We start from the raw sequence: 12,379 nt of genomic DNA, 5'->3' as shown, positions 1-12,379 counted from the left end.
TAATGTACCAGAACCAAGATTCATACTGGGGATGGTAAATTACCTTGGTCAATATCTACAAGACCTTTCCACAGGGATAAAACCACAGAATGAATTGTTAAAGTCCAACACATCTTGGCTATGGGGGCCAAATCAAGAAATTGCCTTCCACAAGGTGAGAAATGACCCCAATAACTCCAGTTCTCAAATAGTACCATGTGAACAAACCCACTGTGGTCAGTGAGGACACAAGCACCTATGGCTTAGGTGGGGTTTTGGAGCAAGAACATGGCTTGGAGTGGAAGCCAGTTGCATTTTGCTCTCACACACTCACAGAAGAAAAACCATATTCGCAGATTGAAAAGGAGTGCCTGGAAAGCATATGGGCAGGTGAGAACTTTTCCAGATATCTGTGTGGATTGGATTCTTTGACACTAAAAGACCATAAACATCTTGTAATCCTCTTCAACAGAAAAACCTGGATAAAACACTGCTGAGATGCCAGCATCTATTGATAAGGTTAATGAGATTTAATCTGATTGCTAAATACATTCCTGGGAAAAATCTGGTAGTAGCAGACACTGTCATGGAGCCCAGCATTGCACTCAACTGTCCCTGAGCTCAAAGATGACATAAAGGCATACCTGGATGTTGTGGACGCATACAAAACAGTCAGAAAAGAGACTACTCCAGCTACAAAAGCAACCTTGAGAGACATGTAACTTCAGGAAGTTCCAAGTTACATAACAGCTGGCTGGCCCTAGTATCTAAAGGAAACTACCAAAGCGACAAGAGACTACTTTGTCATACATGTACAATTAAGTGATTCAAATGGACTCCTGATTAAGGTGATTGCATCATAATTCCAAACAAAATGAGAGGAGAAATCCTAAACTTCATTCATGAATATCACAGATTAGCTAAATGCCATGAATGGGCCAAAAAGTCAGTGCGTTGGCCAGGCATCAGCAAGGATATAAAGAATAAAGTATCTGCATGTGAACACTGCAGAACTAACAGACCAACACAACACAAAGAACCTTTAATAACACTCCTATCAGACAGACCTTAGAAGAGACTAGCTGCAGAGTTATGCAAATTTAGAAGACATCATTACCTGGTCATAGTGGACTACTTTTCCAGGTATTTGGAAATAACGGACTTGAATGACAACATGCTGCTGTGTTATTGAGAAACTGAAGTGCACTTGTGCTCACTTCAGTATTCCAAAACAACTAATGACGGACAACGGACCACAATTCACTGCAGCAGATTTTAAATTATTCCAAACAAAACATGATTTTGATTATTTTGATCAACCCACATTGCCCACAAGCAAATAGAGGGGCTGAGAGACCTGTACAGAGAGCTAAGAAAATCCTACAGCAGAAAGATCCATTTCTTGCTTTTCTGGGTTCCAGATCAACACTCAAAGCGGCTACTGGATATAGTTCAGCAGAGCTCCTAATGGGAAGACAACTCAGAACGTCTGTTTCAACTTTAGAAAAGAATCTACTTCCAAACTGTCCAAACATGAAGAAAGTAGGCAAAAAGAGCTTACAAACACTTTTACAACAGACAACACTAAGGCCTGGTCTACACTGCTGCCGGCGGTCAACGGGAGATATGCAAGCTACATAAAGTAGCTTGAATATCTCCTGTCAATTTACTTATGTTGCCATACTGCAGCATCTTCACTTGCACTGAGTCGACCAGAGACACCCTCCAGTCGACTTAGCCTTACTCTTTTCGGGGAGGTGGATTAATTGCATTGACCAGAGAGCGCTTCCGGGATCAATTGAGTGGGTCTCCACAACATGCTGAGTCAATCCAGCTGCATTGATTCCCCAAGTTGCTGGCAGTGTAGACATACCCTCAGAAAACTGCCGGGTCTAGAACCTGGTGACCATGTTTGTGTCAAACTGGATGGTAAAAAGGAATGGAGAACTCCAGCTGTCATAAAGAAAAAGAATTAATCATCCAGACCATATTTGATTCAGACCGATGGTGGAGAGTTCAACAAACCATCGACATCTACAGTTTGTTTCTCCAAATTAACAATCAGTAAACTCTACAGATGGTGCATGCCGAAGAGGAAGCTTAAGATACCTAATCAGCCAGAGCCAGTTGTTACAACTAATGGCCAGCCAGATAACCAAGTGGCTACACATTCAGGATGTGTAATTAGGAAACCAGCAGCACCTTTGCCTTAATCACAGCATAGGCCCCGAGAAGGAAGACTGTGGAATTTTAAGAGAATCACAGTTTGGGACTGGGGGGCCATAGAGTCTGTATCCTGATAAGACTTAATAAATAAGTCTCAACAAAGTCAAAACTTATTGAAGCATTCTGGCTTGGGAGTCATTTATTGCAAGAACCCCCAGGGGACTAAGAGGAGGCTACCTGCAGAGCCAAGCCAGGCCACCTGGAGCATGATCTGGAACGGCCCCCTGGCACAGTTCCTTAAAACACACTAAAAGTATCTGTTCTAAGAAAACAGATAATTGTTATGCCCTTTAAAAAGGAGTTTTAGTGGATTAGAGTTATTCTCTGGTTCGGAGGCAGTTGTGTGTTTAAGGTTTATTTATTTATTTTAACCCAGTTACATTGGAACATAGGTTGGAAAGGGACTTTGTGTCATTAAGTCCAGTCCCTGCCATCACAAGCAACCCCGTCCCATGATCAGTTCGTAAACTTATCAAGCTCCAGCTTAAAACTAATTAAGTTGTTTAGCCCCAGGATTGCTCTTGGGAGGCTGTTCAAGAACCTGACCCTCTGATAGTTAGAAATCTCCTTCAAATTTCCATCCTAAATTTGTTCATGGCCAGTTTATCCCCATTTGTTCTTGTGCCAAAATTGTCCTTGAGCTTAAATAGCTCCTCACCCTCCCTGCATTTACCCCCCGATGTATTTATAGAAAGCAATCCGATCCTTTCTCAGCCTTCATTTTGCTAGGCCAAGCTCTTCCAGTCTCCTCTCATAAGACCGATCCTCCATTCCCCTGATCATCTTTGAAGCTCTTCTCTTCATTTGTTCCAGTTTGAATTCACAGGGGAGAAATAGTTGGTTATTTTAAAAGATTTGACTAGACCTGGTTGAAATTGTTTAGGTGAACAGATTTTCATCAAAGTATAGCCTTTTTTCAAAATTGAAATTCATTATGAAAAAACATGTCTTGTAAAAAAAAAAACCAAAAAAACAAAAAAACCATTTTTTTGTGAAAAATGTAGTGCCTTTTAACTTTGGGAGGAAAGGAGCAGTTACTGAAAACATACAATTTTTTAAAATGGTTTGGTAACATTTTAAATTAATATATTCTGTTCATATTTTTTTTTACAAAATTTTTTAAAAAACAAAAAATGGGTCAGTTTCAAATAACTCTGTAATTTTGAAATTCATCACAAAAATAGTTTTTCATTTTTCTGTTTTAGTTTAGATCTTTCTTTGATTTTCTTGGGCTAGCAAGGGTTAACCTATCTGCGAGCAGAGGTTATAATATGAAAAGCATCCACTTATGTGCCAGACCAACTGAGAAAAGGAAGAGATGGAGAATGCTAGCGTTTCTCTCAAGTCTGGATGATTTTCATTAGATTTTTTTTTTTAACTCACTGTGTTGGAGAAAGGTAATGTGTATTTAGAAGATGCTGGCCGCAAGGTAAAGGGGCTAAGGGGCAACAGGTAAAAATTGCTGCTAGCATGTTTTCTTTCTTATATTAAACCATTTCACCACTTTAGAAGATGTTGTGATTGTAATAGGCTAAAAGGGTATAAGAGCAGCTTCTGACCCCCTTTAAAAAATAAAAAAGGTCCCCAGTAATCAGATCAAATGTAGGCGGACAAGAGTGAGTGATAATGGAATAATCAGTGTTAACCCTTTCAGCTCAGTAAAAAAAATTTAGCATGATTTAAAATAATTTATAACAAGGCAGATATAAAGAGAGGGCGTTCGTATGTCTGTGACCATAGAAACGGAGCTGAGTCTCACTACTGTGTGAAGTCGTCCAAGTGCAGATCTACTCTGAAAAATGACCCTTAGCAGATCTGCTTCTGGAGGGTCAGATTTTCAAAAGAGCTCAGCAGATTTGGATGCTGGGCCCTTGTAAGAATCAGGCCATGCCTCTGGGTGCTAAGCCCATGTAAGAATCAGGCCATGAATTTTTGCTGATTTTTAGAAACAAAGCAAGTATTTTCCATTTTGATGGCACTTGGAAGGGAGGTGGAGGGAGAGGGAGGGAGCTGGGCTACCTCCTTGTGAAGTATCAAAATGCTCTTTACTAAGTTTCAGTTTCACCTGGGACTGCACTGGTATCCCTGTGGACAGCAGGTACTGACATTGCATGGGCATAAAAGAGATCAGAACTTGGCCTTCAAAGCCTTTATTGCGCGTGAGTTTGCATTGGATAAATCCCAACTTACCTCTTCACATGCAGGCTGAGTTTGCAGGGCTGGAAATTAAATATAACCCCCCTTTTTTCTGTTTGCGAAAGGGAGCATATTTTATAGGCATCACTGAAGGACAGTGACCGTGGAAGGCCCTTGGTGCCAGTTGATGGTCACTTTTCTCCACTTTGGCTGTTTTGCAGATATAGATGAGTGTGGCCTATCCCAGCACAACTGCACCAGGGGGATGACATGCATTAACACGGGAGGAGGCTTTCAGTGCGTTAGCCCCGAATGCCCGCGGTCTAGCGGCAATGCCAGCTATGTGAAAACATCGCCATTGTGAGTATTAGAGAAATGCAAGAGAACCGATGCCCTAGCAACTCCAGATAAAATAACGACCAGCTGAAAAAGCACCACAGTGTATTTGCCTTTTTGAACTACAATGTTAAAAGATGCCTGCTTTCGGGAGATGGCTGTCAAACATGGGGAAAGGACTCTGGTAAGAAGAAAACCCTTCCCAGGTTGTTCAGCTGGAAGTGGTTCAATTCTTCATTTGACTAAATCCAAAATGGGGTAGCATCTTGAAGAGGGATGCCTTAGGACCTCCCGGAATGAATTCCTGTTTGAACTATGGCCTGAGATATACAGGAGGTCAACCTAGATAGTCACAGTGGCCCCTTCTGGTCTTATAATCTATGAATATGAGCTAAATAGCATTCCCAGGGTGAAATCTTGGCCCTGGTGATGTCAGTGGCAAAACTTCCATTGACTTGCATGGTTTTCGCCCTCAGACTCACCCAGCAGCTCTCGGCTGCAGTACTGTACCCTTCTTATGTGCCTTCTCTCTGTGTTAATGAGAGATCTGTGTGTAACACACTGGTCAGCCTATGGTTCATGTCCCTTGCTGTGCCTGAGATTCAGAGTATGTCTGCTGCAGCCCCAGCTGTCTAACTCAAGCTCTGTTACAGTTTGTTTACACTGAAAAGTTCCAGTGGGGTAGCCGTGTTAGTCTGTACACAGCAAAAACAACCAGAGTCCTGTAGCACTTTAAAAACTAACAAATTTAATTTCTGCAGGCATAAGCTTTCGTGGGCTGCAACCCACTTCATCAGATGTAAGGAATAGAAATCATATAGGAGGTATATATATACATATCCAAGGGTAAGTAACAACAATGGCGAAGGTAGATATGAGCAAAGTCCATTCAGTTAGAGTAGTTGAGGCCTATTCACAACCACTGATTAGGAGGTGAGAATGTGTGAACAGTGTAATGTAATGAGAGAACCATTCCAAGTCCCTATTTAGACCCAATCTGATTGTGTCAAGTTTGCAGATGATTTCCAGCTCTGCAGTTTCTCTTTGAAGTCTGCTTTTGAAGTTTTTTTGTTGAAGAATGACAACTTTCAAGTCAGTGACAGAGTGTCCTGGGAGATTGAAGTGCCCTCCAACTGGTTTATGGATGTTATTATTTTTTGTCTGATTTGTGTCCATTTATTCTTTTGCGTAGTGACAATTCAGTTTGGCCAATGTACATGGCAGAGGGGCATTGCTGGCACATGATGGCATGTCACTGTTCACACATTCTCACCTCCTAATCAATGGTTGTGAATAGGCCTCAACTACTCTAACTGAATGGACTTTGCTTTTATCTACCTTCCCCCTTGTTGTTACTTACCCTTGGATATGTATATATATAACTCCTATGTGATTTCTATTCCTTACATCTGACGAAGTGGGTTACAGCCCATGAAAGCTTATGCCTGCAGAAATTAAATTTGTTAGTCTTTAAAGTGCTACAGCAGTCTCGTTGGTTTTTTTTTTGTTTGTTTGTTTTACACTGCAGGTGGAAGTGAGCCTCCCAGCCCCCACTCATGCTAGCACCCTAAGAATAGCAGTGTGGGTGTTGCAGCAGTGATGGAAGCCTGGGCTATTCACAGGAGCTTGGATGCAGCGGGAAGGGTGGGTCTAAGTTTGGGTGGCTAGCCAGAACCTCTGCAACATCCACCCAGCTATTTTCAGCGTGCTAACTCAACCCCCACTAGCATGAATCTGTTTACCCAGTCTGGGAGGGTCACTCCCTCCTCCCCTGTAGCACACCAGGAGAGGCTCGCACCTTCAGCATGGGAGGATCCTAGTTCAGTCAGATTCTATGCTTAGCTATGGAGGTGTAAACCCAAAGTAATTTCATTGACTTCAGTGGAGTTACCCTAGATTTGCTTTGGTGTAACTGAGAACAGAATGTGGCCCCCGGGATGCTCCTTTGCAGGATTCCAAGCCATGGCAGTGCTGCCCCATGTCTGTGGGGTCCTGGCTATCCAGCAGTGAATGCTGCTTTGTCCCAAAGTTGGTTGGGTGGCGGTGGTTTAGGAAATGCGTGGGCAATATACATGACAATCAATTCTCTGCATTATCACAAATGGCCCCTCTGAAACCGAACAGAGCACAAAGGCCCAATGGCAATGACATAGAAGTAGTGGGAGCCTTAACCCTTGTCCTTTCTTTTGTTGCTAGCCAATGTGAACGCAATCCCTGCCCAATGGACAGCAGATCGTGCCATCACGCCCCAAAGTCCATCTCCTTCCATTATCTCCCTCTGCCTTCCAACCTAATAACACCCACCCCTCTCTTCCGTATGGCGACTGCCTCTGCTCCGGGACGGCCTGGGCCTGACAGCTTGCGCTTCGGGATCATCGGGGGCAACAGCCGAGGGCATTTTGTGATGCAGCGCTCAGACCGGCAGACGGGAGAACTGATTCTTGTGCAAAGTCTGAAAGGCGCCCAGACAATCGAGGTGGAGGTGGACATGTCCGAGTATCTGGATCGCACCTTCCAGGCGAAGCATGTTTCCAAGATCACAGTCTTTGTGTCTCCCTATGAGTTTTAAAGAGACATCATTTCTACAAATCAGCAAATAAGCAGCCGCAAGGACGGCCCTGTCCATCGCTTTCTTTCAGCACTGACTCAAACGAAATTCCTTCCTTTCGCAATTGTGAAAGGCCCCGGCGCTGCAGCAGCTCTAAAAAACAGGAGATTAAAAGCTCGGTACTGAGAGACAAGAGAAACCACATTACTCTGGCAATAGCAGGGTCCTTTGGATAGGGCTTGCAATAATCTCAAACTCATTTGTTCTTGGGATGTTGTGACTCTGGACACTTCTGACTTTGTTTCTCACCATCTTCTGTAGCCCATGCAGCCAGGAACACTAATCACAGTAACAGAGATGTAGCAATGAAGTCCAGATTATAGCCTATGTTAACCTCCTTAGAGTAAATTTCCTTCCATCTGATTTAGGGTTGATTTGTCTGCTCTGTCTCCTGGTTGGTTTTACATGCATGTCCATGACAAACAGCCAGTGCAGTGTGAATGAAATCATGCGGATCCAGCAGCAGGCAGCTGCTCCCACCTGGAAATCTGGTCTGCCCTGAGTCAGATTAGCAACAGGGCATACGCCCAGCAGTTATCAGTTACTCTAACAACAAGTAGCTTCCGCGCCAATTAAAGATGGGCTAGTGTGAACTCTTTGAACAGATGGATGTTGCTTATAACTCCTTTGTCCAATCCCCTTAAAAAAATGTCCCAAAGCATTCGCCTCAATAAAGGACTGCAGGCTGTTGATGTAAATTAACTAAGGCCAGGAACATTTTTTAGAAAACTCAATTGAATTGGTTTGTTGAACAGCGGTGTATACAAATGCAAAGAGCTGATCGCACATCCGAGCTAGGTACCTGGCGCTGCAAGATTCTCTGTTCAGTGTTGATGGCTCCATTACTCCTGTCATTCTAGTCCTATGTTTGTTGCTACTGAGCACAGCCTTCCAAGGACATGATCAGGCTCCTGTTCAAATCAGGGGGAAAACTTTCATTAATTTAGTGGTGCAGAATAAAGTTCCTTGAGTCTGAACTGCACCAAAATGTGTGGGAGTTCTGGGGCGTGGATGGATTTCCAGGGGGTAGACTGAGACCACCAATTCCTTTCACTCATAACAGAGCTAGAGGTAGAATCCAAGTCTCGTGTTTAGCATGATGGAAAATGGCACAAAACAACCCAGACCAACAGCACAATGTGCTACAATTACAGAGTACAGTACCTTGACTCCCTCCCTAAAAGGGGTAATATATTTGTGGTTTTATTAACAGAAAACACCCAACATCTGTATCATGGAGATACTACTTAGCCTTAAAAAAAAAAAAAAAAAAAAATCCAGGCCTGCTCTACATTTCAGAGTAAAACTATTTGTTAAAAAATATATTTATGAGAAAGCAATTAAGGTTTAAATTTCTCATGAAAAAAATTGTTGGATTTTACTGGCTGCTAAGCTTTCTATAGGAATTTTGATCCATCCTATAGAGTCTGATAGACCCTCCCCCGCTTTTAATGGAGCCCTGCTATAGAATTCTCTTGGATGGTTTTAAAAATATTAAAAGGAGTCATTCTGCATTACATTCTATGGGCCAGATCCTGACGTGGGGTGACTCCGCATAGTTCCATTGATTTCAGTGGAGTTACTAAATGCACAATTTAGACTTTGTCTCTTTTTAATCCTTGTATTATTCATTCACATCTGACTATGAAAATGAACGTTTTTTTGAGATCATCCGGGCCCACGGTGTTGCATTTTTAATGCAGAATAGTGTGTGCTCTTGCACAGTGCTTGGGACAAATTCTGCTGCCAGTTTCACTTGTGCAGCCCTAGAGAAGCTCGTAAGTCAAATTTGCGCTGGGGTAAATCACTGGAGTTAGTACAGGGAAGAATTTGGCCCAATGGGTTTATAAGCAATGAAGCTGACAGTAGAACTTGGTGCTGTGCATTCAACTGCTGTGAAGCTAGGGATTTGTTTTTTGTTGGTTCATTCGGTTTTTAATCCTGCTCTCATTACCAGGGCGCCTCAGCACGTTACCCAAATGGCTGTTTCTCAAGCGTCCATCAGCCAGAGGAAATGGGTCTGTTTTATTCCAGCACCAACACACTGGGATGAGAGGTTCATGATCCTTCATTTTCTGGTGTAGTAGCATCAGATACATGAAGGACACTAGAGACCATGCTCCTATGAATACATCCAAGAGTCTTACGCACAATATCTACTCATGCTGAGGGCGATTCCCCATGGAAATCTCCCCAGCACATTCATGGGAGACTAGAACCCACAGACTTTCCCCCAAGGCTTTGGGTCTGATCCCTGTTGCACAGCACTGCAAATAACCCACTAGTGGAGTAGTTAGCTATAGGACCCTGGGTGTTTCTTCCCCCTGGCACATGGTACCAATACGGGGCCAGATTCTCAGCCGGTATAGCTGGGGGTTGCTCCACTGAGAAGCTCACCTACAGCACCTGACAAGATGGCCCATTATTTTTGTGTAATCTTGAAGCAATTTACATCTGAAGTTTGAAATCCTTGTTGTTGTTTAATCTAAAGACACATGCAATTAAAAGGTTGCTTTGTAACTGCTCTACCAGTCCAATAACATCTCCCAGGCATAGGCCTGTGCATCTGTGTTAGAGCTGGATGCAGCCACTCCGGAGACAGATTAGGGGCTCTCTCCTGTCAGTTCAAGCACAGCTAGCTGCAGCCAATAGGCAGATGTGCACTTCCCCTGAGGACTCCAGGAGTGCTCCTGCCTAGCGAGGCCAGAGGCCGGAGCACAGAGAATGCACTGGTGTCCCGCTGCTGTACAGCGGTGTGAGTGGGCTCCCAGCTCCTCATCCTCTCCTCGACCTTTTACTCCTCTTGAGTAGTAAAGCACAGCCTGGCTCTATACACCACACAGCTCTTTCAGAGTGCTTTTCATCAGTGGATCGCAAAGCACTTTACTCCCATTTTACAGAAGGGGAAACTAAGTCACAGAGAGGTGAAGGGGCTTGCCCACAGTCACCTGGCAGGCCAGCGGCTGAACCCATATCTCCTGAGTCCCAGGTCAGTGCGCTAGGCATTTTCCCAGCAAGGACTGAGTTGTGTCACATCTTCAAAGCAATTCTGTGATGCTGTGCGGAGATCACTGCAAACGGAACTGCAGAGACAAAATAGCACTGCTTCTCCTGGGCAATCAGCATTGCTGGCAGCCAAGGTCACCAATGAGCTTTCAGAAGTTTGGCTAGGTGGGCACATTCTTAACTTACTGCACATGTCCCCGCCTGGGTCTCACTGCTGAGCAGAAGCACGCCATTGCTCAGCTCTGTGGCAGGCAATGACCGAAGGCGAAGGAAGAGAAATGTGTTCCCTATCCAGCTTGCGCGCCTGAGCTTAACCAATCAAATGAAGCCTAGCCCCTGACCCCGCCTTTCCGTGAAAGGCCCCTTCCCCAGAGCTATTTGATTGTAAGTACTATCAGCTGGACTGGGAGAACAAATGCCCTGTGGCTAAACTCGATTTCATAAACCCGCTTCTTCTTTTGGATGCTTCCCCTTGATACCCTGGCACAGCTTTTCCAGCCACTAAAAAATAATAAAACAGAGAGATGCTCAGATTGCTGGGCGCCAACAGGAGAACCTGCCCAGACAGACCTCCATGGTGACTTAGTAGCAGCACATACAGCTCTAGTTTTGAGAGTGGCTTTGGGCTTGATTTTGAGACCCCGTCCATGACAGAAGTGACATGATTGGCCTGCCCTTGGAGGAATGGGAGATTTGAACCATACAGTCACCTGAGCAGCTCCAGGACCGGCTGGGCCAATGCCCACTGCCAGCTGAGCCATAGCTAGAGCCCTTAGGCTGGCAGTCACAGCTAGGTGGTGGGAGGGGGCAGAAAGAAACAGAGGAGGAGAATTGAGGTCAACGTTTCAACCAGACTTTGGATCTGGGTCATGCCTGGGGAGGAGACACCCATACTCAGGCTATGTCTACACTGACGGCAGCAAAGTCGCCACCGTCAGATAGATTTATCTGGATCGACTGAGTGGTCAGTGAAGACCCACTCAGTCAATCCAGAAGTCAACGCTGTTAATCCACCCCCGCAAGTGGCGTAGCGCTGTGTCAATGGTAACGCACTTCACACTGCGAAAAGGGTCAGGCAGAGCAGGGAACCACCAGGGCAGCACGAAAAGGCTGCCCAGAAACTCTGAAGTTCAGTGCCAGCCTGCAGCACCTAATTCCTGTCCTGCTGATACAGGGAGAGGTTTAGAGCTGCCTGCACATCCTCAGTTCTGGGACGATGAGGAGGAGAATGCAGCCGAAGGTGTTGGGCAATATGTTATGCTCACATTCAGATTTCAGTGGTTCAGAAGCAGGCCTCAGTAGCTCAGCTACTTGGAAATTGAATTTCTGTGCTCTCTTGAGTGACAGCATTCAAATCATTACAGTTCTGAGGTTGCTTATCAGAGAGACCGTGCCGGGGAACCAATTCTGTCTGCTTAGAGCGTGTGTATTAATTAAAATGGTTTCCATTCAGAATGCATTGTGACAGTGGTTGTTGTCGTCTTGTCCCACAATGATCATATCAGGCCACAAAGTTTGAGAATGAATCAGGCGACCCATACCAGGTCCTCTGTGAGGCCTTGAGCCAAGGTGTCCAATCTGAAAAGCTTCGCTTTCCTTACAATATTACATTGAACAGTGTGCACAAATGTTGAAGCATGCTCCTGACACATCTTGCAGAGAGAATCTATCCTGGTCTCTTCTCTATTGATTTTCATGCCTGCAGTATGATCTTTCTGCAATCTCATGGTAGTGGATGTTATTTCCAAGTTGCTTTCTCACAAATGAGTCGATCCCGGCAAGTTACACTGCTTGCCTTAGCCTTGCACCAGCTAAGAACAAGATGACTGCAATGGTGTGGTCATGTCTAATGTGCAGAAGAAGGTATGCTTCTACCGAAGGTTTAAAGGGCTGAGGTCGAAGGATGTAGAGTATGAGGTCATCCACAAATGAGGTGAAAAGATGCAATTTTTGAGGGATTTAAGAAGCCTAAATCCTCCCATACTGACTCTTCTTCTTTCATATGGAAATAGCAACATTTACAAGTTAATACAAAGATTTAAAAGCCATTCAAAGGCTTCAGAAGATGCAGAGTGTACATTTGCTATA

The 12,379-nt window shown here is 44.3% G+C and overlaps 1 protein-coding gene across 1 annotated transcript in view; it reads left to right on the top strand.

Annotated features, from left to right (window-relative positions):
* Positions 1-9,346, top strand: part of FBLN7 (fibulin 7) — a 50,301-nt gene extending 40,955 nt beyond the window's left edge. Inside the window, exons 7-8 of the mRNA XM_067532825.1 lie at positions 4,563-4,701; positions 6,874-9,346. Of these exons, the coding sequence (XP_067388926.1) occupies positions 4,563-4,701; positions 6,874-7,246 (512 nt within the window). The 3' untranslated portion in view covers positions 7,247-9,346. The remainder of the gene's footprint in view (positions 1-4,562; positions 4,702-6,873) is intronic.
* Positions 9,347-12,379: the final 3,033 nt, after the last annotated feature.

Source organism: Emydura macquarii, unplaced genomic scaffold (assembly GCF_026122565.2).
Source record: "Emydura macquarii macquarii isolate MOO-44397 ecotype Brisbane River unplaced genomic scaffold, CSIRO-AGI_Emac_v2 contig_3305, whole genome shotgun sequence".
NCBI lineage: Eukaryota > Metazoa > Chordata > Testudines > Chelidae > Emydura > Emydura macquarii.
This window is presented reverse-complemented; position numbering and strand designations above follow the sequence as displayed.